Source organism: Callithrix jacchus, chromosome 1, assembly GCF_049354715.1.
Source record: "Callithrix jacchus isolate 240 chromosome 1, calJac240_pri, whole genome shotgun sequence".
Taxonomy (NCBI): domain Eukaryota; kingdom Metazoa; phylum Chordata; class Mammalia; order Primates; family Cebidae; genus Callithrix; species Callithrix jacchus.
This window is the reverse complement of record NC_133502.1, coordinates 29,656,502-29,679,539: the sequence shown is the minus strand read 5'-3', so window position 1 is coordinate 29,679,539 and position 23,038 is coordinate 29,656,502. Positions and strand designations below refer to the sequence as shown.

At 46.3% G+C, this 23,038-nt stretch overlaps 1 protein-coding gene across 12 annotated transcripts; it reads right to left on the bottom strand.

The window, feature by feature from the left end:
- Nucleotides 1–431: 431 nt before the first annotated feature.
- On the bottom strand, nt 432–20,341 carry UPF3A (UPF3A regulator of nonsense mediated mRNA decay). 12 transcript variants are annotated; one of them, XM_078338290.1, is made up of 10 exons: nt 20,105–20,341; nt 19,823–19,929; nt 18,671–18,777; nt 14,604–14,741; nt 14,415–14,525; nt 11,074–11,129; nt 10,826–10,984; nt 7,068–7,228; nt 4,808–5,090; nt 432–1,740 (listed from the first exon to the last, which is right to left on the bottom strand). In XM_078338290.1, the coding sequence occupies exons 5-10, from the start codon at nt 14,440–14,442 to the stop codon at nt 1,612–1,614; spliced, it is 816 nt and encodes a 271-aa protein (XP_078194416.1). In that variant the 5' UTR covers nt 14,443–14,525; nt 14,604–14,741; nt 18,671–18,777; nt 19,823–19,929; nt 20,105–20,341; the 3' UTR covers nt 432–1,611. The 12 variants fall into 12 exon arrangements, 9 of the variants coding, with proteins under 9 accessions (XP_078194416.1, XP_002742608.4, XP_054108062.2 ...); XM_002742562.6 differs by having other exon boundaries at nt 14,643–14,741; XM_054252087.2 differs by having other exon boundaries at nt 10,838–10,984; nt 14,643–14,741.
- Between the last annotated feature and the right edge of the window lie 2,697 nt (nt 20,342–23,038).

Below are 23,038 nucleotides of genomic sequence, written 5' to 3'. Positions count from 1 at the left end.
TTTGATTGTCAAGTAGAACCAACAGACAAAGCACAGCCTGTGTGTGTGACACGGGTGGTGCTGACACTGTCTCCCTCTGGGTGGCTCTTCCAAATCGTGTTGTCTTCTGATGTTTTATTTTGCGTGTGTGAGTTTGCTTGTCCTAACCTAGTGTTTTGTCTTTCTCTCTTGCTCTGATATTTAGGGCAGATGCAGAAGGTGTTAGTTAAAGAAAAATTAGCCAGGTGTGGCCAAAGTCCGTACAATATTTACCGGTAAAATATTTTAAGGCCTTACCTTTTGGAACTTTTTGCATGTTTTGACATCTGCCCAGTGTCATCCAAACCAAGAAAAGAGAAGATCTGTATGATTATGCTGTCAGGTGTTTGAACTAACAAATCAGAATTTCCCTTACACAGCTCACACAGATTCAAAGAATATTCCAATACTTCTTTAAAAAAATTATTTAATAAATGGTTAAAATCATAGTGCGAAAAATACATTAACATTTAACAACTTCACTGAAAGGAAGAAACTATAGGATGCATAGCTTCAGAAAGCTATTTTAAGTTATTTACAAATAAAGTATCTAACATTCATCTATGTGCTGTACCCACTTTATCCCTCCCGAACAAAATTTCTGTTATTTGGGCAAATCCTTAAACCATGGTTTAAACCATAATGGTTACAAACCACAAATGTGTCCATCCAAGACTGTGAAACCACGTTCATCCAGCCAGTGGCAAAACTGTTGAAATAGCAATAGGTGAAGCTGTTGGGTTTTATACAATGTGAAGTCTGATATATATTCCTACCAGAAGGACTAAAACACAGCACAGGTGTGGCTGACTCACAAAGGTTGTAACAAACAAGAACTGTTGGCTGGGCGCAGTGGCTCATGCCTATAATCCCAGCAGTTTGGGAGGCCGAGGTGGGTGGATCACGAGGTCAAGAGATCGAGACCATCCTGGTCAACATGGTGAAACCCCGTCTCTACTAAAAATACAAAAATTAGCTGGGCACGGTGGCGCATGCCTGTAATCCCAGCTACCTAGGAGGCTAAGACAGGAGAATTGCCTGAACCCAGGAGGCGGAGGTTGCGGTGAGCCAAGATCATGCCATTGCACTCCAGCCTGGGTAACAAGAACGAAACTCCGTCTCAAAACAAACAAACAAACAAGAACTGCTCTTTCCTCGACACCACGGCTCAGAAGCCAGCGGGAAGCACCATGAGGCTGACAGCTCCTCTGCTTACAAACACACGAAACCCAAAGTGGACGTTGTTCTCACGGCACTGACCCTGCTTCAGGGCTCATACTGATTCAATACTAATTTTCTCCCCTATTTTACACATACTTTTCTACTGTCCAATGAAAATCATTTGTGATTTGGCTGAACACCAAATACTAGTTTATACCAAAAATGGTAAAATCCACGAGAATTCTGCTCAATTTAAGACAAGATCACTACTTTCTTTAGAATGGCTTCTGTGTGTTTCTACGTCACCCTCTTTATTTTCAGCTTCCAGTTTCCTGGTAAGGAGTAAGTGCTCCCTTCCGGCAACACTTGGAGTCATGTACACGTTTCTGGGATGCCTTCACTCGTTCATGGAGGCCAGGTGCATACTGTGACTCACTCTGCCTCTTCCCTCTTCTCAGGACCAGTCCCCGAAGCTTCTGCCTTGCAGTTCCTCCCGATTCCACCACACTCTCGAGCTCGGAAGCGAGCTCCTGGATCATACAGCTGCAAGGTGGGCCGGTCCTGCCAGGATAAGAGGGCACGTTACTCTTCCAAGGACCAGCAACGCAGAAAACATCAGTATCTCCTTGCATTTCTTTTTTTTTTTTTTTGAGATGGAGTTTCGCTCTTGTTGCCCAGGCTGCAGTGCAATGGCATGATTTCGGCTCCCTGCAACCTCCACCTCCCGGATTCAAGCAATTCTCCTGCCTCAGCCTCCTGAGTAGCTGGGATTACAGGCATGCTCCACCACACCTGGCTAATTTTGTATTTTTAGTAGAGACGGGATTCTCCATGTTGGTCAGGCTGGTCTTGAACTCCTGACCTCAGGTGATCCGCCTGCCTTGGCCTCCCAAAGTGCTGGGATCACAGGCGGGAGCCACCACGCCCGGCCTCTCCCTGCATTTCTAGAGCTTGCTGATATTAATTGTCCAAAGACAATCAACCAGGCCAGATGTGGTGGCTCATGCCTCTATAACCCAAGCACTTTGGGAGGCCAAGGTGGGCAGATCACCTGAGGTCAGGAGTTTGAGACCAGCCTGGCCAACATGATGAAACCCCATCTCTACTAAAAATACAAAAATTAGGCCAGGCATAGTGACTCACACCTGCAATCCCAGCACTTTGGGAGGCCAAAGCAGGCAAATCACGAGGTCAGGAGTTTAAGACCAGCCTGGCCAACAGGATAAAACCCCGTCTCTACTAAAAAATACAAAAAATTAACTGGGTGTAGTGGTGGGCACCTGTAATCCCAGCTACTCAGGAGGCTGAGGCAGGAGAATTGCTTGAACTTGGGAGGCGGAGGTTGCAGTGAGCTGAGATCGCGCCACTGCACTCCAGCCTGGCGTCAGAGCAAGACTCTTTCTCAAAAACAAAACAAAACAAAAACAAAGAAAAAAATCAGCTGGGTGTGGTGGTGAGCGCCTATAATCCCAGCTACTTGAGAGGCAGAGGCAGAAGAATCCCTTGAAACCGGAAGGTGGAGGTTGCAGTGTGCTAAGATTGTGCCACTGCACTCCAGCCAGGCGAAAGAGCAACACTCCTTATCAAAAAGAAAAGAAAAAAGATAATCAACAGGTAGCTAAAAATCAACCCTTTTCACAGCACTATCTCAGAAACCAGGTATTCTAAAAGGCAATTTTAAAAGCCTCGTAAACATTGGTTATCTAGGCAAATCTTACTGCTCAAACCAAGAACATGTAATCTATGGGAACAGTACAATCATGGCACCCCCCTCTGAGTTTGAGAGGTGAAAACTCAAAACATGTCCACCTCAGTCCCTAAGCCTGAAACAAAATGAGATGTGGACCCTCAGAGATGGTTTCAGATCTGCAAACTGAAACAGTTATTAACTGAGTAATAAGCAATTTTCACGGGCTTATCCCTGCCCAGCATCTACCAGCAGGGAAACTAAACTGCCCCTTTTTAGAAAACGCCACTCCATAATTTTATCAAACTCCTGGAGGCGAAGTAATAAAAATGACCCATAAAATCCATGAAGGGCAGCTGTTCAGTGCCTGAGGACAGCAACAGCCAGGGAAGGCCACCAGCCCTGCTCCAGCACTGAAGCGGCGGAAGGGAGGAAGGCGGCTCATTTGCAGAGGCCTGTAGCCTCCCACTCCATGTGCCTCCCGCTCACTGCCTATTCTCCCTGCAGAGCTGCAGCCTTAGCCTCCAATGGCCGCCAAGAGCCCAAGTGTGGGCTGCAAAGATGACCATGTGGGTACATCTCACGTGCTCCTCTGGGATTCACCAGCTCACCTTTACCTCCTCCTGGACTGTGTGTGGAAGCCCCCATCAGGTTACTGCCAAGGGGGTTAACTTAATTTCTTTTCCTTGATATGAACCTGACCAATGGGGGGTGTGCAAACAGGTTCAGCAGGCCCCTGGACCTGAATCCTCCTGTGGGGCAGAGACAGGCTGCCTGGAGCCAGCGTGCACAGCTCTACTTCTTACCAGGGCAGTGCCTGTGTACACAGATGGAGCATAGAGCCTGACCTTAGAAGTACATGACAAATGCTAGGCTCCCAGGAAAGCAGCTCCTGCACACAGTGCCTCATTCCCACCACAGGCTCAACAGAGGAGCGAATGCTCCCCCACCTCAGGTCAGGGGGATAGCAGACCATTCACCACTGCGAAAAGGCAACTGAAGACCGAGGGCTCCTGTGAGCAAGTCCCCATCAAAAGGACCCATGGCTGTACTTTGTGCTGCTAGAGGTCTAGGCAACCCTAGAAAACTGTAAATATTCTAGAGGTGATCATTCAAGGGTGAAGACAAGAAGGCTCCACTCTGGCTTTCAGACTCTACTTCACTGAAACATTTTAAAAGTGAACATTGTTCATACATATGACAACCTGAAAAGATCCGAAAGGAATTAGGCTGAGTGAAAAAAGCCACTCTTAAAGCTCACATAGTATGTGTTTCCATTTATCAAGCATTCCTGAAGTGACAAATTCAGAGACACAGAACCGACAGTGGCACCAGGGTTACGGGGAGGGAGGGAGGGAGGTGAGTGGGAACTGCAGCCCTAGGCAGCCCTCAGTTCGCTGGGAGGCTGAGGTGGGGCCTGGTGCTGTCAGGAAGATGATACCGTCTACAGCGCTGTGCTGGGAAAATGCAATCTGAACAAAAATTAGCTTCAAGCTTCTGAAAAAAAAAGCTGTTTGTTTGGCTAAGGGGGTAACCACAGTCCTGTGCTCACTGTCTGTGCAGAACTAACTTACAGGTGTTTTTGAGCCACGGGATTATTCACTAATGAGAATGTTGTTAATAATGTGGAAGACAGCTCCATGAAATACCATTACAACCATCCTTCCAAGGGAAAAGGTCATAATCCTTAATCTTATTCTCAAGCAAATCATATAAATGTGCTAGTTTTATACTAAATAAAATCTTTTTCCTGCTCAAAAATAATTTGATTCTCTGAGAAAAGATGATGACTAGTCTCCTCTACGATCTGACTTTCAGGAACAACTACTCTTGTAAAAGCACTACGCTCCACAAGACGACATAAGGCCAAATGACATGGTCAGCATGCAACCTGGATCTAAGACAGCCAGACAGATTTTTCTTTCTGGGTTTGATAAAAACCTTGTTTGCCAGTCGCTCCTTTCTGGGTGCCGGACTGTCATCACACCTCTGTGCTCTTCCGAGTCTCTCCACGGCCCCCCCTGGGGCCACACTGTCCTGGCTCCCCTTCTTCCCAGGTCCTTTCCCCCACCTCTGCTCATCTTCACTCCTGCTGGAAAGCCGGTCAGGCTCGTGGTAAGCTCTGTGCCTTCTGCCATCATCCACATGGGGTCTTTGTGCTTCAAGTTCTTTTTCTTGAGATCTCTCCACATCCCTGTGCTCTTTGTCACTGCCACTGCGTGACCTATGTTCAACACAAATGATCAGCAACTGCAGTAATGCCAGTCGGCTGCCCACCCTCCTTTCTAGACGACAGACTCCCAGCGGCCAGGGACCGTGCGACATGCTCAGCACTGCGCTGCGATGGGCACATGACAGGCATTCATAAAAACCACCACAAAGAGGAAGAAATAGCAGTAAAATTTGCAACTTCACTTGAGTGACAGTTAGGCAGTAAGACTTAGGCTAAGGTACTTTTTATACATATTTTCTAATTCTCAAAACCCTCCAAAGCAAATATCTTCTTTTGGCCAGGCATGGTGACTCATGCCTGCAATCCCAGCACTTCAGGAGGCCAAGGCAGGTGGACTACCTGAGGTCAGGAGTTGGAGACCAGCCTGGCCAACACAGTGAAATCCCATCTCTACTGAAAATACAAAAATTAGCCAGGTGTGGTAGTGGGTGCCCGTAATCCCAGCTACTCGGGAGGCTGAAGCAGGAGAACTGGTTGAACCTGGGAGGTGGAGGCTGCAGTGAGCTGAGATCATGCCACTGTAATCCAGCCTGGGTGACAGAGCGAGACTCAAAAAAACTAAAACTAAAATAAAATAAATCTTCTTTTTTACAGATAAAGTGATTGAGACTAAAGTGGTCTGGCGGCTGTCCTGGGAGCCCAGGTGCACATCCACCATGACGTGCAGCCTGAATACTGACAGCTTACTTTCTGCTTCAAGCACAGTCAAATTAACTGACATTTAATAATGGCTAATTAATAATATTTATGCATTTACTGAAATATTAAGTGAATAGTAAATAACTAAATGGCTGTTTAGCTCATTTGGCAGGGCTGGTGGGGACTATAAGGTTCTGTAACCAAGTATGAATTCACACCAGGCACGTGGCAGTAGGCACTGCTGTATCATCGAGTGTCACAGTAACACACGTAACGTAATCACGGTGCTTCACAATCATGGATTTGTAATCATATATAAATTTTACAAACAAAGCAGTAAACCAAAACCCCCAAGAAGAAAAAAAAAGTACTTTATCAACAACTCTGAAAGAAAGGCAGTGAGAAATCACCCCAATTACTGTGACTTTGGGAAGCTGGCAGCCTAATCCCATTAGGCTTCCTGACTAAATTCCACGTCCACCATCCCCTGCGAGCCAAGTGGCCCTGGGTACCAGGAGACTGTGGGTGTTGAGATGCGGTGAGTGGGCAGGGGTCCTGGAGGGGAAGGTAAGCCCAACTGCATGGGGCCCTGAGGATGGTGGGGCCCGGAGCAAGAGGGACAGGATCCCTCCCAACTGGCATCTGGCTGGTCTCTCTGGCCAACCAGGCAGATGCTGCTGTGTCTGCCCATTTCACAGATGGCCTCCATGTCATAAGGGACATACCTCCACAGAGCTGCATGTCATAAGGGACAAAGGAAAAGAAAAAGGGAGGACCCACAATGCACAGACAAAGCTGCTGGTCAAGTTCCACAGCTAGAGGTGCCAGTGGGAGCTTCAACCAAAGGATCACAGCGCTTAAAATTCTGTTTCTCTATCACAAAAGATCTGCCAGCTCTAAAAGATGGGGTTACACAATTCTGTAGATAAATTGCAGGAGAGATTAAAAAAAGAGCAAAGGGCAAGGTATCACAAAACACAGAGAAAAAAAAAAAAAAAAATACCCACAAAGACTGGGAAGACAGATCCTGAAGACCTGACATGCAACCGCAGGAATCCAGGAGGCAGCTCAGGAGAAAAAGGAAGAGGACACGGAGCAACAGCAAACAACAGGAAGAACTTCCCTGATCTGAAGACAGACTACAGACGAGATGAGTCCACTAAGTTCCTGGCATGCTGATGGGAAATGAAGGCTGATGTGCACTTGCACACCCTGGAAAGTCTTGGGTTCTAACAATAATGTGAAATAGGATAGGCACACTCGTATTGACAAAGCCTATGTTGCCATGACTGGGAGCTGACGCGGTCCTAACAATGAAAGCATGCTCACATCTCCTGGGGCTCCTCCAGCGAGCCTTCCGCGGGCCTGACTTTTATGACTGTGCCGGGGGTGCAGGATTCCTGCTTGCCACCTCCAGGATCAATCTCCTCTCCTCTTTCTTTTGGATTCTCTGTGGTTGGTTCCTCTCCCTTTTCTGGTTTCTTAAGAAGCTGAGAAATTATAATGTTAGTAAAATATCACCTCAAGAGTACATTCTAAAAGAAGCTGTTAAATAATTACAAATAGACCCCAATAATGAAGCCAAATGTCTGCACAGCAAAATAATGAAAGCAGAATGTCCAAAAATGAGGTTTTTGGTTGAACACTTGGTGGAACATGCAGTGAATGAAATATTTTGTAGTCACAAAAAATAATGTAGGATAGTTAATATGATGAAAAGGTGTTCACATGATGAAAAACAGGCTAAAAACCAGAAAATGCACCACACTCCCACTTTAATTTATGTTAAAACACACACAACACTGTCTAAAGGGCTCTGCAGCACTCTGTTAACAGTGATTCTTAATTTCTTTTTTTTTTTTTTTGAGATGGAGTCTTGCTCTGTCACCCAGGCTGGAGTGCAATGGCACGATCTCAACTCACTGCAACCTCCACCTCCTGGGTTCAAGCGATTCTCCTGCCTCAGCCTCAGCCTCCTGAGTAGCCAGGACTACAGGTGCATGCCAGCACACCTGGCTAATTTTTGTAGTTTTAGTAGAGATGGGATTTCCCCATGTTGGCCAGGCTGGTCTCAAACTCCTGACCTCAGGTGACCCACCTGCCTCAGCCTCCCACAGTGCTGGGATTACAGGCGTGAGCTGCTGAGCCAGGACAATAGTGATCATTGCTAGATGGCAGAACTTATATGACTTTATTTCCTTTCATCTACATGGTCTAGTTTTTCTAAAATAGACAAGTATTACTTTTGTGATAAGAAAAAAAAAAAGTTTTTTAAAGGTTGCTTCCTATTGATGATTTTTAGAATAGTTTATAGCTTTCAAAACACTGAATATTCTCTTTCTTGAAACAGAGTTAATGAGCGAGTTGCCATGACATATTTCATCTGCCCTGTCTGCCCCTGGGCCTTTCTCCCTGCTCTCTGAAGAATTTTGAACCTAAAGCACCTCAGGTAACTTGGGAAAAGAAAGAGAAAAAAAAAAAGAAATGGAAGCAGCACATAGAGTATTTGTAGAACAGAAATGGAAGGTGAACTAAGAATTGTGTTCTCACTCATAAAGTAGACATACTTTAAACTGCAGCACAGCAAGACCATACACAGACACATTCAATTACATGCATTCACTTGGGAACAAAAGGCAACATGGAAACTGCTTCTCATCAAGTGTGGGCCCTGTGTCAGCTGTGAACATCCTCTTATTCTGCCTATGTGGAATCTGGGAACTTAAACATTTCCTTCCTAGTAACTGTCCATCCTTTTTTTTTTTTTTTTTTTTTTGGGAGGGAGTCTCGCTCTGTCATCAGACTGGAGTGCAATGCGCAATCTTGGCTCACTGCAATCTCCGCCCCCAGGGTTCAAGCCATTCTCCTGTCTTAGCCTCCCAAGTAGGCACGCACCACCATACCTAGCTAATTTTTGTATTTTTAGTAGAGATGGGGTTTCACCATGTTGGCCAGGATGGTCTCGATCTCTTGACCTCGTGATATGCCTGCCTTGGCCTCCCAAAGTGCTGGGATTACAGGTGCGAGCCACTGTGCCCAGCCCTATCCATCTTTTAAAACAACAGTGGCATTAATACGTTTGTAATAAATGCAAGCCATAGGGAAGTGCAACAATCTCCATCTACCCATTCAACAAATGTTCTGTGTGCCTAGGAACTGTTCTCACAACATTTCTGATACTGCATATCCTTTTCAATACCACATCTCCAACATCAGGTGCATGCTCCACATTCAACTCAACTCTGAGACCACTGACCTGGAGTTAGCACCAGACCCCATAAGGCAAGGGCTCAGTCCCACAAGACTGCCCTTCCTTTCAGATGACAGTTCCAAGTCCCAGTGTGTCACCGGTACTTCTGACCAACCAGCAGTAAATTCAGGAGTTCCTGATGGCCTCTCCTCAGATTTGTTAAGTTGCTGGAATGGCTCACAGAACTCAGAAAGGCACTATACTCTCGATTATTGGCTTATCATAAAGGATACAACCTAGAACAGCCAAATGGAAGACATGCACAAGGTGGGCATGGGGTATGGTGTGGTGGTCCTTGGAGCTTCCATGCGTAACCCTCCCAGTACCTTGATGTGCTCACCAACCCAGAAGCCTCATCTTTAGGCATTTTTAAGGTTTCACGACACGGGTTTGATTAAGTCATCGACCACTGGTGATTACCTCTCTCTAGGCCCTCTGTCCTCTTGGAAGCTAGGTTGGGACTGAAAGAGTCCCAACCCTCTAGTCCTGCATTGGTCTTTCTGGCAACTACTCCCCATTCTGAAGCTGCCAGTCCTCTCATTGCCATATAAGATACTCATATTACTGCAGATTCTCGGGGTTTGAGGAGCTGCGTGCAGGAAGCAGGGTCTAAGACCCTGTGCTAGGCACTAGGGAAATGGCTGTCAGGCCTGATGCTCCACCTGAGGCAATGGTGGTCAAGGGGGAATGCTGTAAATAGTGGCAAAAATAGGAGAAAAGAAACAAAGGAACAAGATAATCTCAGGTAGCATCAAAGGCTACGAACACATACAAAGGGAGAGTAAAGCAGCAGAGACACAGGGAGATGGGAAGAGGAGGGTCCACTGCAGAGCCAAGATCTAAGACCAGATGCTGAGGAGCAGCCATGGGCACATCTGGGGAAGTCCCCGTGGAGAAAAACGTGCAGAGGCCTGAGGTAGAATCCGCTGGTGCATTCAGGAGAAAACAGCAGCCAGGGCTGCTGGAGATGAGCTGGAGAGGCCTGCTCTGCCATGCCCTGCAAGGCTTCTGGAGGCCAACCGGACTGCATAGGCAGCTGGGCTCCCTCCCAGCCCTGGCCTGTGTGGCCACACATAAGCTCACTGCTTACCATCCTCAGAAGAACATTAAACAGCTGAGCTGTTCTGTGTGCCGTATTTCTCTTTAAAAATAGCCATGAGGGCCGGATGTGGTGGCCTGCGCCTCTCTAATCCCAGCAGCGGGACGATCACTTGAGCCCAAGAGTTCATGAACAGCCTGGGCAACACAGTGAGAGCCCCATCTTTACAAACTTTTTTTTAAAAATTAGCTATTCAGGTGTGGTGGCGTACCCCTGGAAAGAGAGGCTGAGGCAGGAGGATTACTCGAGCCTGGGACAGAGAGGCTATAGTGAGCTGTGATTCTGCACCACTAAACTCCAGCCTGGGTGACACATAGAGACCCTGTCTCAAACCGTCCCCAAAAAACCAAACAAAAAAAATAGCAGAGCAGCCATGAGCCATCTGTCTTTCAATCTTTAAGCTCTTGATACAATCTAAAAGGAAAGTTGGAAAGTTGAAAAAAAAAAAAACGGACAGTGTCAGCAGCAGCCCGACGTGTGCCAGCGTGGGGCTCCTGTGGGGGTGTACTCAGTGCACATCCAGGAGGACAGGCGCCCAACAACAGCCTGAGGACTCCCAGGGCTCAGGACGCGCTGTGAAAGCCACTGCTGTGACATAGAAAGAAAGGGTTTGTAACAACACAGTATTACATTAATTCAAAATGTTCTCAAAATTCTAAAGAGCTAAGATGTGTGAAAAGGATAATAACTATAGCAGAACTACTGGGAAAAGAAAATAAAATATTTCCTCACAATTACCTTAATCCTTACTTCTTTCTCTGCAGTTTTCTTCTGTTTATCTGTCTCCCTTTTTTTGCATCTTTCTTCTTCTCTTCTTCTTCTTTTCTCTTCTTCCCGCAAGCGTTTCTTTTCTAACTCTCTCCTCCTCCGTTCTTCTCGCTTCTCTTCCCGAATTCTCTAAAGACATGGAAGAATGTGTGTACGGACTGACTGGATGAGAATGGCAGCAGCAGGGAGGGTGTCCATCAGGTAAAGGGCAGACCTACCTGCTTTTCTAATTTTCTATTTTTAATATATTCCAAAAGAGGTGTGGTTCTTCTAGCTAAAACACAAAAATTGTAATGTAGTATTTAACTCCTAAAGAACAATTTATTTTAAATACTTGTTTTCAATTTAATCTTTAAAATAAATAGGGTAACAATATTATTACTTTTTAAATTTAACATGACCACACACTGTCTCCAGGGGAGAGTTTTTATTCCATTACTATCAAGTAATTTGAAACTATCAACAATTTTATATGTAGTAGATATCTAATTCCTGATTCTTAAGGGAGGGTTAAAATACTACACAGGTGATATTTTCATAGATACCTTAAGTCATTAACATATATTTACTTTGATACATCACATACTCTGAGAATTTTCTCGTTTTCCGTTCTCCAAGTGACGGTTTTAAGAAACATGGATTTTGGTAATGTCTTATAATACATACTCCATAAAATCATAATGATAAGACACAACTCTGGACTGCAGTTTAGAAAAGGACTCCACATGGTGCTGTTGATTTCTGAAATGATGCCAACTACTAGGGAACTGCTCAGATCTGACCTGGATGTGAGTGCCCAGGCAGGCTGGAGGCCCCATAGGCACTGCTTCAGAGGAACTCTCGCTCAGGGGGTGGGGCCCCATGTCCTGCCAACACAAGGACACAGATGGGAAGGGGGAAGATGGTCTGGATTTATTCTGCAGGTCTGTAAGATCTCAGACTAAACAGGGTTGGGAAGAATCCCTGGATGTGCCTGTAAACTGACATAGCATCTCTGGAATTCTGAGGAACAGGTATGAATCAGGAATCATAGCAGAAACGCTGGCCGGGGATCCCTCACTTAGAACTGAGGATCCCTGACACCTTGACATCACGGATCAAATGGCACCTGTCCCAGGAGCCCTGCCCCAGGCATGGTGGCTGTAGGGAAGAGCTGATGCGGCTGCAAATGCCACATTTCATGGCAGTCACAGTGGCCACAGAGAACCCACTCCCCCCAGGGGTCCCTGGGCAGACAACTAACTCTGGCTCAAGGTGAATACAACTCACTGGCTCACATAAAATGATCAGCTCTTTGTAATGGGCAAATTCTCTCAAATCAACCAGGGGTCTGCTCTGCTCTGTGAAGGCCTGGACTTGTCAGCCAGGAGCAGGGTGAGACCACCCAGATGCACAGGGAGACTGACCCCAGACTCCACCTGCCTGTCTTCCTCTTCCTACAAAATGCCTGCTCCATCACCCACAGGGATCACAGGAAAAGTACATGAGACCTGAGTAAGAAAGTGTTTTACACATCATAAAAATATGTTATTTATCAGACAGAATATGCATGACCAAGCAACAGAACACAAGTAAACAGAAGTCTCAGAGCTGAACCCAGGCAGCCTGCTCTAAAGGTCTATGCACCAGACTAACTCAACAACTCCAGAGTCCTTGCCAGTAAGATTTTATTCATATTCCATTTAACACTTGCTTCTTAGATCTGTTCAGAAGAATCCACTGGAGGCCAAAACCTAAGAAAAGGGGAATTTGCCATGAATTGTCTGATTAAGGTTACATTTTTAATATGCAGAAACAGCAAACACAGAAACAAGGAAGGCTTTACAGCCAAGTCCTAGAATGAATTAATCGCTCCCATCAGGGACAGTGGATTCTAAGCCACATTCATTCATTCAGTCAGTATTTGTGAAGCACTGGCTGTGCAGCAGATTCTGGGGGATACCACCCCGACCCTCCCGCAGCCCCTACAGGAGTAGCAAGTCTGACCTAAAAAGATATGTCTCAAAACAGCCCCAAAGTAATCGATCCTATAGAAGGAGACATTTAAAACAAAGTGAGAAGGAAATGGGAGGCCTGTAATTAACATCTAATTTGCTTTTTCTAGCTCTTCTTAAATTTAACAAGTTCTAAAGCGAAATCTCGACTTTGCTCCCAATACTGTCCTACCTGCATCGACCCTTGTGTGTAATGGTGCCACAATCCGCTCATCTACTCAAGCCAAACCTTGGAGTCTTAATTTTTCCTGTTCCCTAACCTGCCACACCCAATCCATTTGTTAGTCCTGTCCAGTCCATCTCCGAAACACATGCTCATCTCTTGGCATCCACAATCTATTCTGTGTGGCACCACCAGAGTGATGGGGACAATAATCAGACCATGCCACTCCCCCAGTGGCATCCAGTTGCCCTGGAATGAATCTAAACCTCTTGCGCAGCACCCCCACCCTCCAACCAAGCTGCCCTCACCCATGCACGCCAGCCCCACAAGCCTGCACTCTGCATCTGAAGTGAAAAGCGCCAACCCCCGGCCACGCCCTTGGCACGTCCTTCCTCACTACTCAGCGCAGCCAGTCTCAGTCATCTCCCAACCTCTTTCCCTCCTGCAGCCAGTCCCACTTCCAGCTCCACCACCATCTCAGAGGGAGTCTCCTGACCTTCCCCTCCCATATGCCATTTGGTTATATCAGTGGCACTGATTACAAACCGCAGTGCCCGGCTGGGCTACTCCCACTCCTGCTTCTGACCTATTGTGCCCGATGGCAGGCAGAGGCCTTGTGTGACCTGTTTATCATTCAGCCCCATGACGAGGCCCAGAGTCAGTGCCCAGGCAGCATGCAGCCTCAGCACATCTTGTTTACTTTAGTGATCAAAAGCTTTATTATGGCCGCGCACAGCAGCTCACACCTGTAGTCCCAGCACTTTGGGAGGCCGAGGTGGGCAGATCGCCTGAGGCCAGGAGTTCAAGACCAGCCTGGCCAACATGGTGAAACCCTCTCTCAATTAGCCAGGCACGATGGCATGTGCCCTGTAATCCCAGCTTGTGGGCATCGGGTGGAAGGCTGGATTTAAACCCGACTGTGCTCTGGCTGGGCTTATCCATGAGATGAGTTGGCTTGGCTTGGCTTGGCTTGGCTTGGCTTGGCTCAGAGAGCCTGGCATTTGTTTGGAACAGAAGCAAGATGACCTCGCCATGAGCAAAACACCTCCTGAGGCATCAAACTGTGACCACTGACTTCCACTCTGTAACACAATACTCCTTCCATGAAGCTGTCAGGCACACACCATTCATGTGTCTTCTCCACTGCTCATTTGGAAACATCAGAACTTAAAATGATTATACCTAAAAAAAATCAGGTGCTCTCCATCAAACAATGCTCAGAAATATTTTCCCATGTGGCCATTTTGCCATCTTTTTGTCAAAACTGCTAAGTACTCTACATTTCTGCTGAGCCTGTAACAAGTTTCAACTTGTTATCACAATCAAGAAAAAGAAGGAAACCGTATATTCTCTACGAGTAAATCTCTCAATAAAGAAAAGAGAAGAAATGAGCAAAACAGACCAATGAGTTCTCTTGTCTTCGCCTCCATTTCCCCCAGGAGAATCTCAGGGTTGGTGCTGGTCTTCTCTTCCTCCACACAGTAGGTTTCTAAAAACTTCTTATATTCTGGATCTATACATTAAAAAGACAGAAAGAAAAAAGTGCAATCTTTTCCAACTACAGGAGAATTAATTTGCTCAGTGTTCTTACCTTGGCAGCTTCATAATGTAGCACGTGGAAAGGGCTCACCGTCTTCGATGCTTCCAGTCTTGGCATCTCTCTTTTTCAGCTTCTTTTTGGCTATCTTCTGGAATGGAGCAAACTCTACCACTGCAGGATATTCTAGGCCTTTAACAGGAAACAGATTTCAGAAGCCATTTTGAAATTCAACATTCATTTTGGAAAATAATGACCTAGCTTACTTAAAGAATAAGTGTAGGCTGGGTGCGGTGGCTGATGCCTGTAATCCCAGCACTTTGGGAGGCCAAGGCAGGTGAATCATGAGGTCAGGAGTTCAAGACCAGCCTGGCCAACATGGTGAAACCCCATCTCTACTAAAAATAACAAAAAAATAGCTGGGGAGTGGCGGGCGCCTGTAATCCCAGCTATTCAGGAGGCTGAGGCAAGAGAGTCACTTGAGCCTGGGAGGTGGAAGTTGCAGCGAGCTGAGATCATACCACTGCACTCCAACCCTGGCAACAGGGCTCAAAAAAAGAGTAAGTATAACGATGACAATGTATTAGTACTATTTAAACTATAATTCATCCTTCCAGTAAGAGATAAAAAAATAAAAGATAAAAAACCCTGGCCAGGCGCGGTGGTCACGCCTATAATCCCAGGACTTTGGGAAGCCGAGACGGGTGGATCACGAGGTCAAGAGACCGAGACCATCCTGGTCAACAAGGTGAAACCCCGTCTCTACTAAAAAAATACAAAAATTAACTGGGCATGGTGGTGTGTGACTGTAGTTCCAGCTACTCGGGAGGCTGAGGCAGGAGAATTGCTTGAACCCAGAAGGCAGATGTTGCGGTGAACCAAGATCGTGCCATTGCACTCCAGTCTGGGTAACAAGAGCGAAACTCCATCTCAAAAAAAAAAACAAAACCCTGCAATTTGATTACATTTCCAAGTACCTGCAACCTTAGCATGGCAAACTCCAGACTTAAACAAGGATGAACTCACAGTAGGAAGAACAATTATTTATTTCACAAAACAATTCATCATGTTGTGGTGTTGGTTACATAACTGAATTCGTTCAAAATTCATCAAATTGTTCACCTTAAAAGTGTGACTTTTACCGTATGTAACTTACACCTCAATAAACCTGACCTCCCTAGCCCCATCCCAAATAATTTATTGTTGGAATACCTTTAAATAATCCGATTTCTTAGTTACATTTTACATTTGATTTTAAAAGGTTAATTCAACTATCAATCTGTTACATAAGTTCAAGGGAATTACTTTGCTTAGAAGACACAATAGCTAAAAGAGAGGGCTTCAAAGGGTTTACAGTATATTACAGGAGAAACTTGCTTCCAATAAAAGCAGAGAGTAGAAGTGATAAGAAACTGACTTTGCTGCTCTATGGGGGAAAAACAAATACACAAAGAGAAATGTTCACTAAGAGAACCTGCTATCTGCTGACTCATCAACAGAACACTGCTACCTTGGTACTAAACCCACCGCATCATCATTTTTAGATGTCAGTAATGGTTAGGTGACTGAATTCTAACTCCTTTATCTGGGAGATCTTTTTTGTGCTAACCTGCACTATCCAGAATAAAGTCAAGAATCTGGGGACTGTAGAGCACTGGACCCGCAGGGATGATGTCCAACCTACTGCTCCACCCACAAGGCCTAGCACACAGTGGATACTCATTCAATGGCAGATGACATGCTCCGCTGAGTGTGGTACTGCCATACAGACAGACACATCCACCAGTGGAATAAAATAGCCCAGAAATAAACCTTTGTAATATCTGGCCAACTGATTTTTGAAAAGGCTGCCCAGACCATTCAATGGGGAAAATAAAGTCTTTTCATTTTATTTTTATTTTTCGGAGGAGTCTCGCTCTGTTGCCCAGGCTGGAGTGCAATGGCACGATTTTGGCTCACTGCAACCTCAGCTTCCTGGGTTCAAGCAATTCACCTCAGCTTCCTGAGTAGCTGGGATTACAGGCACCTGCCACTACACCTGGCTAATTTTTGTATTTTTAGTAGATGGGGTCTCACCATGCTGGCCAGGCTGGTCTTGAACTCCTGACCTCAGGTGATCTGCCCGCCTTGGCCTCACAAAGTGCTGGGATTACAGGCGTGAACCACCATGCCTGGCCAAAGGAAGTCTTTTCAACAACTTGTGCTGGAAAAACTGGATAGCCACAGCCAGAAAAATGAAGTTGTATACCTAATACCATATACAAAAATTACCTCAAAATAGATCAAACCTAAATATAAGACATGAAACCATAAAACACAAGGAAAAAAGACACAGGGGAAAAGCTCCATGGCAATGAACCTGGCAATGAGTTACTACATATGACACCAAAAGCACAGGCTTAGGCCGGAGACCATAAAAACAACAGCAGGGCTGCGGCTCACACCTGTAACCCAGCACTTTGGGAGACCAAGGTGGGAGGATTGCTTGAGCCGAGGAGTTTGATACCAGCCTGGGCAACACAGCAAGACCCTATCTCTACTTAAAAAACAAACACATTGCTTATACCCATTACCTGAGATAGTATAAAAGAAAAACAAATGACAGTGACAACAGAGTAGTACTGGCAACTAAGAGAACTGTCTGGGCCCCTTGCTCGCTACTGCTGGGAACGTAAAATGCCGCAGTCAGCACGATCTCGGCTCACTGCAACCTCTGCCTCCCAGGTTCAAGTGTTTCTCGTGCTTCAGCCTCCGGTAGCTGAGATTACAGGCATGCACCATGATGCCCAGCTAATTTTTGTATTTTTAGTAGAGACAGGGTTTCTCCATGTTGCCGAGGCTGGTCTTGAACCCCTGATCTCAGGTGATATGCCCACCTTGCACTCCCAAAATGCTGGGATTACAGGAGTGAGCCATTCTATCTGACCATGTTACATATATTTTACCACTATTTTTTGAAAATAAAAAAAGGAAGCTGAATAAAGTATGAATAAATGAGCAATGAACACAAAGGTCAGATAGCTCAGTTCAAGTATCACACTTGCTTCTAGTACTGGAACTAGCTTGGCTATTACTTGGTTACTCTGTAACAATCTTTCTAGTGTTTACCACTAAGTGGAGAAAAAGAAAACACTCATCAGTGTCAGGAACAGGTGGAGAGGGAAGAGGGTGGCTGGGGAGGGGAGGGCAGAAAACAACTTGCTGTGAAAGGCACACAGACTTGACAGCCAGGGTTAGGGTGATGGTTAGGGTTAGGGTTCCCAACGGCAGACAGCCTGACAGGAGAAGAAGGGAAAAGATCAAAGCAGAACGCTAGAAGTAGTGGGAAGGGAACTACTGAAATAAGAGGTGAAGACCACTGTCCCCGCAGGCAAAGCTGTTGAACAGCAGTGACTCCTTGATGACATTCTCATAAATGGTACAGTCATGAAGGGTGCTGTTTAGGAAGACAGAAGTCAGTGTACATTTTAGAAAATTCCTATCAAACAGGTAATTTACTTTTAGAACCTAAAAAGATAAAGTTCTCTCATGCAGAAAACTCACTCATTAAAACTTTCATTCGCTGATGATACATACATAATACATATATAGGCTGTTACACAGAATTTCAAGAATTCTTTTGATTTAAATAAAATTAAATAATTTTAAGTTTTAATATCTCCACATACAGTAATATAATGAAATTTCTCTTATTTTAGTTGAATAACTTTTTAATTAAAATGCACAAATGGGCCAGCTGCTGTAGCTACATGCCTGTAATCCCAGCACTTTGGGAGGCTGAGGTGGGAGGGTCACTTTAAGCTAGGAGTTCAAGACCACTGTGTTGCCTGGGCAACACAGTCAGACCCCCCTTCCAGTCTCTACAATTTTTTTTTTTAATCAGCCAATCATGGTGGCGGACACCTGTGGTCCCAGCTACCTGGGAGGCTGGAGGATCACTTGAGCCCAAGTGTGAGGCTGCAGTGAGCCATGATTGTGGCCACTGCACTCTTACCCTGGGAGAAAGAGCAAGATCCTGTCTCAAAAAATGAAAAAGAAAAAAAAAGATCAGGAGAATTCTAGTAATACTTCATTAGCATACCTACAGATTATAATAGATTTTGAAAAACCAATGATCTAACCTTTGCTGTCAAGGAAGACATATCCATCAAAACGATCTCTAAAAAGAAGGATGTCATCAGGATTCCTAAAATTAATGTATGCTCTTGAATAGAGATGAGGATAAAGGCTGAAATAAGAAACAACCGTGAAAATCGTTAGTGAAAAATACCAGACTCCATTAATTTAGTCTCTTTTTCCTTTTCTGGACACAACAAACTACTTTAGATAAAACTTTTGTGCCGAATAAAATAACCTCAGTTAATTGTAATAACTTGGATATTCTTTAGCAAAAAGAAACGCAAATGTTAACTGAAACTGCTTTAATAAGAGGGAGAACTCAGGTCCCGTCTCCACTGCCCAGAACCGGTCTTCGGAGGCTGAAATCCTAAGGCAAGGCCAGAGCCCACTTCCAGAGGAACCCGTGGCGCCGAGAGAGTCTCCTGTCTGGTATTTATTTATTCACTTATTTAACATTTTTTTTTTTTTTTTTTTTTGACACAGAGTCTCGTTCTGTCACCCAGGCTGGAGTGCCGCGGCGCGATTTCGGTCACCTGTAACCTCCGACTCCCAAGTTCAAGTGATTCTCCTGTCTCAGCCTTCCGCGCAGCTGAGACTACAGGAACACACCACCATGCTCATCTAATTTCTGTATTTTTAGTAGAGACGGGGTTTCATCCTGTTGGCCGGGATGGTCTCGATCTCCTGACCTCAGGATCCGCCCGCCTCGGCCTCCCAAAGTGCGGGGACTGCAGGCGTGAGCCACGCGCCCGGCCCCTGCGGGCATTTAAAACCGCACTGGCTGTGGCACCGGCGCCCCCTCCGAGTCCGAGCAGGGAGGCCAGGGAGGCGCTGGGCGGGCAAAGCTGGTCCTCTAACGGCACGCGTGTTTCTAAGCGTTAGCCGCCTGAAATCACCCGCATTTTTTATGTAAACCGCGTCTGTGTTTGCTTGGTGGTGACAAGTTTCTCTGAAAGAACTGACACTTTTTACTGAAATGGATTTATTCAAAAAGCTCCCACGACTCCCATAAAGGCAAAATCAGGGTGAGGTACGCGGGGCCGCGAGACCCGCGCGCAGCGCTCCGGCTCCGCCCTCCGCCCCCACCTCTGGGCGGGCCCTAACCGCCGCCTCCCCGGCTACACTCGCGCGCGTCTCCGCGGGGCGGGCCTCACCTCAGGTCGGCGGCGAAGAACTCGAAGTAGTCGTGAGCGGGCAGGGGGTGCAGCTGCTCCTCCAGCTGTTCTTTGGTGAGGCCCGGCGGCAGGCGGCGAATGACCACCTGCGGGAAGCGAGCGGCCGTTCCCACCGCGGCAGGATAGGGACTTGGCGCCCCGGTTCCACCGCGTACCGCGCTGGGGGCCCGGGCCCCGCCTCTCCCGGCTCCCGTGCCCCTCCCCCTCCGCTCAGGACCGTCCTCTCCTCGCGAGGTTTGCGCGCCCCGCCCCCGTCCCCACCTTGCTCAGGGCCGTCCTCTTCTCCTCGCGAGGTTTGCCCGCACCGCCCCCACAACCGGAGGACGAGGTTGGCGGCGTCTCCGGCTGTCGCTGCGGCGAGTCGCGGTAGAACTGCACCTCTACGGCCGACGGCTTCTCTCTCCCGCTCGGGCCCCGCGCGGCAGCGGCCGCCCTGGGGCCTCCAGCCCCCTCCTTTTCCGAGCGCATCCCGCACCCGTCGCCGAGCCGCCGCCGCCTGACGCCCGGCGAAACCTCGCGAGAGCTCGGCCGCCCCCGCTCCGCCCCGCCCCTTCCCGGACCGCGACGCTCTGGGCCACCCACCAAGGGGCCAGGGCGCTGCGGGACGTGTTGGGGGTCTGGGTTAGGACCTCGGGGGCGAGTGGCCCCTCACGGAGCGGTGGCGGCAGCTTAGGGTGGTCTATTGGCCGGGCGCTGCCCCAAGACCCCGCGATCCTGCAGTGGTGGGAGGAGATCGCGGATCGCCGGCCCTCCCAGCCAGCACCGTTTTTAGCCCACTCCTCCAGGATGCCCGTGGCCGGCGCGCTCTCCAGGCCGGGTTCGCATTTGCACGTATTTTTTTATAAACAGGCAGCAGCACTTCGATTAGAGTAACTTATACGGAAGTTATTTTAAAAACACTTTCCCATTGTCTAAATGTGGGCTGTATTTTTCATCTACAGCACGCTTTGACTCAAGAATCTCAAGCACACACCGGAAACTAGAATAAAATTACTGAGACTTGAACATCCAGAGACCAAGGGCGTCACTGGCAGAAAAGCGGAGGCGAATCCGAACTCCAGGATGCAGCCGCTCCTTACACGGATCCACGGCGAGAGCCGCCCCGCCCAGAGACGTGGCTTCCTAGGAGCAGTTCACACGCAGCTCTGCAGCAGCGACAAGCGGGGCCGGGGGGGCTGTTTTCGGAGTTCACAGTCTACAGAGATCTTAGCAAAAACACGCCCATGGTCCTTAAGGGTGCCTACACCAGGCTTTTGTCACAACTCAGTGACTAGGAAGACTAGGTAGGGTGATCAAAAGCTCTGACGATGTGTGTGATTAAAAGTAGGAAAATGTGGTCGCCAGATAAAATGTTGTAACATATAGTGGGGCGGGAGGGGGGGAAGATAGGGATAAAAAATGTGGAAACCATTTATTTTAAAATTTTGAATGTTCCTGCAGTCTTCATATATTCTGATTATCTTTAGAAAGAAACTGCTCTCAATCTATTTATGTCTTCCCTTTAGTTTTAAAATATTAATCATCTAACTTACTATTTTACCTCTAGTCATGTTACTAGGTTGGGATAATAAAAAGGACAGTGAACTTCACATTTGCTATCTGTAACAGATTCTTATTGAAGCAATTTTGCACCAAGAGGATTTCTTACTCAGCCAAAATTACCAAATGGAGAAAAGAGCTGGTCCCACCTCTCACCAGGCACAACCATGTAAAGTGACTTAGGGTAATTCTCGTGTTCATGCTTTGCCCTCACCACTGCAAAGCCCTGTCCTGGTGCCTCTGCACATCTCTCTGAAGCCAGGTTGACCTCAGGCAACGTGAGGGGCCCTTCATTTGACCTTCCCCAGAACCTTGAGCATCTCCACTTTTCTCTTCACTGCACCGTATACCTAATGCTGGATGCGTATATTTTGTAAATTTAGCAAGCAAAATGCCCAAATGTTTTTCCCCCAAGTCAACTTTTTAACACCCTTCTGATTCTTTACTTCCTGTTATTGCAAAGTTCTAAAAAAATAATTTCAAAAAAAATGGCAGGATTTTAGAATTCAGCTGACGAATATCTTTAAATGAAATCTTACATGAATTTTAAGATACAGCGAATTAAATACACTTGTAAAATAGCTTATGATGTTACATGACAAATTATATCACAATCTAGTTTCCTACACATCAGCCAGCTTGTTGAAATGCTGTTTGATACATGCACAGAACTTTACAGCCAAAGCAATGCAGGAATAAACAACCTCCAAACGTGAGAATGATGGTGGTATGTAACTTTACTTTTGCTTAACTGAACACTTCCATCTGTGAATGTGGCCCCGGGCTACATTTTACTTGGTAGCCCCTATCTCATTGGTAGATGACAGTGACTTGAAGAAGCTGCTGACCAGAAGCTGGTGACTTCCAAGTGTTTCCTTTAAGGATGACACGGCCACTGTAGTTAGCAAGGACACCTTTTTAGGAAACTGTCAGGAGATACTAGATAATTGGGCAGTAACAGGAACAGCACTTGGCAGTATGACGACACATTCTTTTTACTCTGAGGCGTTAACACTGCTGCTGAGGAGAATTCCAGCTTAGTCAAGTGTCTGAACCTTTTCCCTTTTATGACTTAAAGCACTGTCAACAGAGTAATGGTTCACCTAGAAATCCAAAAAATCCTAACAGTGATCAATGAGAAAATGAAATGATTTTTTTTTTTTGGCTCTGGCAGGCAAAATATATGTAAAAAATTCAGCACTTTATTAATAGACTACTTTCATTTTAGTTATTTTAAACATAATTAAGTTCAGTCACTTGATTTTCTAGCCCCAGCTCAAGACAGGGGAGGCATAATGTCTGACAGAAAAGCCATTTAAAAATGAAAACATGAAAATGCATTAGTTTGAGTCTAATTTAGCATGGGGTAACCTATGGTCTCTAAGTGTATTACTACGTTAACTTCCAGTGCAATACCTGACTTTCACCATAAGTGGAGAGGAGACGGGGTCTGAATGCTGGTCTTCAACACACAATGTTACCAGACCCTCATCCGTATGAAGGGGAACAAAGCCCTCCTCAAAAGACTTACTCAAGTTAACACCTGGGGATGCCCAAGAAATGAACGCGATTATTGTTCTGCTTCAGAAGGCAGAAATACAGGGGACACACTTCAGATAGGTTAAGACAAAAAGTTTTGTGTTTAAGGCAGCACTT